The 2,438-nt window shown below is 33.9% G+C and overlaps 2 protein-coding genes across 2 annotated transcripts in view; both read left to right on the forward strand.

The window, feature by feature from the left end:
• Window positions 1–1,144: 1,144 nt before the first annotated feature.
• Window positions 1,145–1,560, forward strand: LOC108973195 (molybdopterin synthase sulfur carrier subunit). The gene has a single exon (XM_018940263.1). The coding sequence runs from the start codon at window positions 1,269–1,271 to the stop codon at window positions 1,536–1,538; it is 270 nt and encodes an 89-aa protein (XP_018795808.1). The 5' UTR covers window positions 1,145–1,268; the 3' UTR covers window positions 1,539–1,560.
• The window catches only part of LOC108973194 (molybdopterin synthase catalytic subunit), a gene marked incomplete at its 3' end in the record, with an annotated part of 12,644 nt that continues 11,734 nt past the window's right edge, over window positions 1,529–2,438 (forward strand). Inside the window, 2 exon segments of the mRNA XM_018940262.1 lie at window positions 1,529–1,675; window positions 1,741–2,032. Of these exon segments, the coding sequence (XP_018795807.1) occupies window positions 1,544–1,675; window positions 1,741–2,032 (424 nt within the window).

The raw sequence follows: 2,438 nt of genomic DNA on the forward strand, positions 1-2,438 counted from the left end.
GATGCTGAGCTTTTTTCATTTCAGTCGTTTTATCTGCTTCATTGCCACAGAACAAACAGCATTTATTGAAACAAAAAGACGATTCATTACCTTGTGCTCTAGTACGCGGAGGACTAATCCCAGATGCGTTGGCTATCTCCGCCTCACGCTGTCTTTCAGATGCAGTATGATTTACGGCACTGCTTATGTATCGATACATAWGTTTTGTCCTTCAAATATTCATCGAAMCCAGGGGTGATGGATTAGTACTTGAATCAATAAAAGTCTTTAGTCCACGATCAATTACCACAATTTCCCTTTCAGTCAAAGATTCATTGCAAATAAAGCAAAGTCTGACATTTTTACAAAATTCTCTTTTAAAAAAGATAGGGAGAAAGTCGTGAAGTAGAATTAAAAACGACTATTTTCAGACATTTCCCGTGAATAATTGGTGCATATTTTCATAAAAGCTGCACTCCTGAACCTTTACCAAAATTCCTTATTTTTTCAGTTGTAGTCAAGTAAATTTGACAGCAGGTTACGCATTCGGAATGATGCACATTAGAAGAGCAAGGAAAAATAAACAAAGAAAATATACTTATATGTGYAAGTATAGCTTASTATTCAGCTCTCAAGAAATGTAAAAACTTCATATACAAAAAACGCTGGTRTGCAGCAGTRARGAAATCTAGTACTAATTTTTAATACATAAAATGCGAMTATGGCAAACCTTGTTTTGCGAAGAAATCAACRATTGTTTCTTGAGGGAAATTCAAGGTAATCGTTAAATTYATCCTAAATTAGTTATTATTATTATTATGAAGTATATTTCATTTGGAAATGTTCTATAAAAMTTACCAATAATCAAAAACATTCCTGAAATCGCAATGGAAAAATGTTATTTCGAAATGTACTTTATTTTTATAATATAATACAACCGTCTTAATACTCTCTCTACTAGATTTTATATTACCGAAATGAAAATGCCGTCGGTATATGTGTAAATGGGATATGTTGCCTCTTTGAAATTTTCGTAGAAATGAAAACTGCGCTGTGAAACTGTGAGAGATTATTGCCTTCAATATATCGTATTATGATAACAAAGTCCCAAATACAGATTTGCCAACGGGAATGGTAATAGATTTGACAGTTAGTATGCCATAAATTTGCGCCTGTCAAGATGAGGGGTAATTTTGCCATCACTATATTCAATGCTATTTGATAGGCTAATGGTCTTATAGTTTTCTACTCACTATATATATACTGTGGTTTTCTATATACTATCGGTAATGAATTGTGTCGAAGAAGATAATTTTGTGGAAGTCAAAGTATTATTTTTCGCCAAAGCCCGTGAAATTTCTGGATTAAGTTCAACAACTTTTATTACTGAACAACACATACTAGTATCCAAACTCTTAAACCAGATTTGCCAAAAATTTGCAATTGATTGTATAAGGGATAGTTGTGTTATAGCAATAAACGAGTGTTACTGTGAAAATTTAGTAAATCTTCACGAAGGTGACGAGGTTGCTATTATTCCAACTATTAGTGGAGGTTAAAAGATATGGCTAATTTTTTGTCCATTACCCGGGAACCCTTGGATGTTGCAGCTATTACAAATTCAATATTTCATGAAGATTGTGGTGCTGTTTCCTTATTCGTAGGGACGACTAGAAAATCGTTTGACGGAAAAATGGTTTGTATTTCAGTGCTTTAAATAATAAGAGTCAGATACTACGGCAGCACGATTGTTCATTATAGGTACATTCGCTTGAATATGAAGCATACGAGACAATGGCTCTGAAGGAACTTAAAAAAATTTGTGATTCAGTGCGCTCCAATTGGAAAGATGTAGTGAACATCGCAATACATCACCGTCTCGGTTTAGTTGCACCAAAGGAAGCAAGTGTGGTTATTGCTATATCGTCTCCCCATCGAGAAGACGCATTTAAGGCAGTTTCGTATTCTATTGAACATTTGAAGAAATCTGTACCTATTTGGAAAAAAGAATTGTATAGCGATGGAGATTCAAGTTGGAAAGAAAACAAAGAATGTCAGTGGATGAAGTAACGTACATATTTTATAAAATATACTACAAAGGAAAAATAATGTTGCAAACAAATATTCAAAATAGTTTCGATTAAAGTTTCGCGAAAAAATTCCAAACAATTTTTTTTAATAACGGGTGTATAACGTAATGCCGACAATCAAAATATCGGAATTTAGAATCCCGACAGTCAAAATACCTACATACCAAAACACCGAAAAATTACAATACCGACAGATCAAACAAAGGTGGCGTTGTTCGTTCAAAGCCCTGCGGCCTCCGGTCACTAACACACTCAGGATGATAACCCTTAGTCGGTAAAATTCCCTTTTTGTGCTCTGATAGAAATAAAGCGGACAAGATAAAATATTTTTCATATGTCGGCATTTTATTTTGTCGGTATTTTGAATTC

This window comes from Bactrocera latifrons, unplaced genomic scaffold (assembly GCF_001853355.1).
Source record: "Bactrocera latifrons isolate USDA-ARS-PBARC rearing strain unplaced genomic scaffold, ASM185335v1 scaffold_469, whole genome shotgun sequence".
Classification (NCBI taxonomy): Eukaryota; Metazoa; Arthropoda; class Insecta; order Diptera; family Tephritidae; genus Bactrocera; species Bactrocera latifrons.

Bases quoted from the DNA above. Each gene is read 5' to 3' on its own strand.
- LOC108973195 (XM_018940263.1), top strand. From the start codon at position 1,269: ATGAATTGTGTCGAAGAAGATAATTTTGTGGAAGTCAAAGTATTATTT.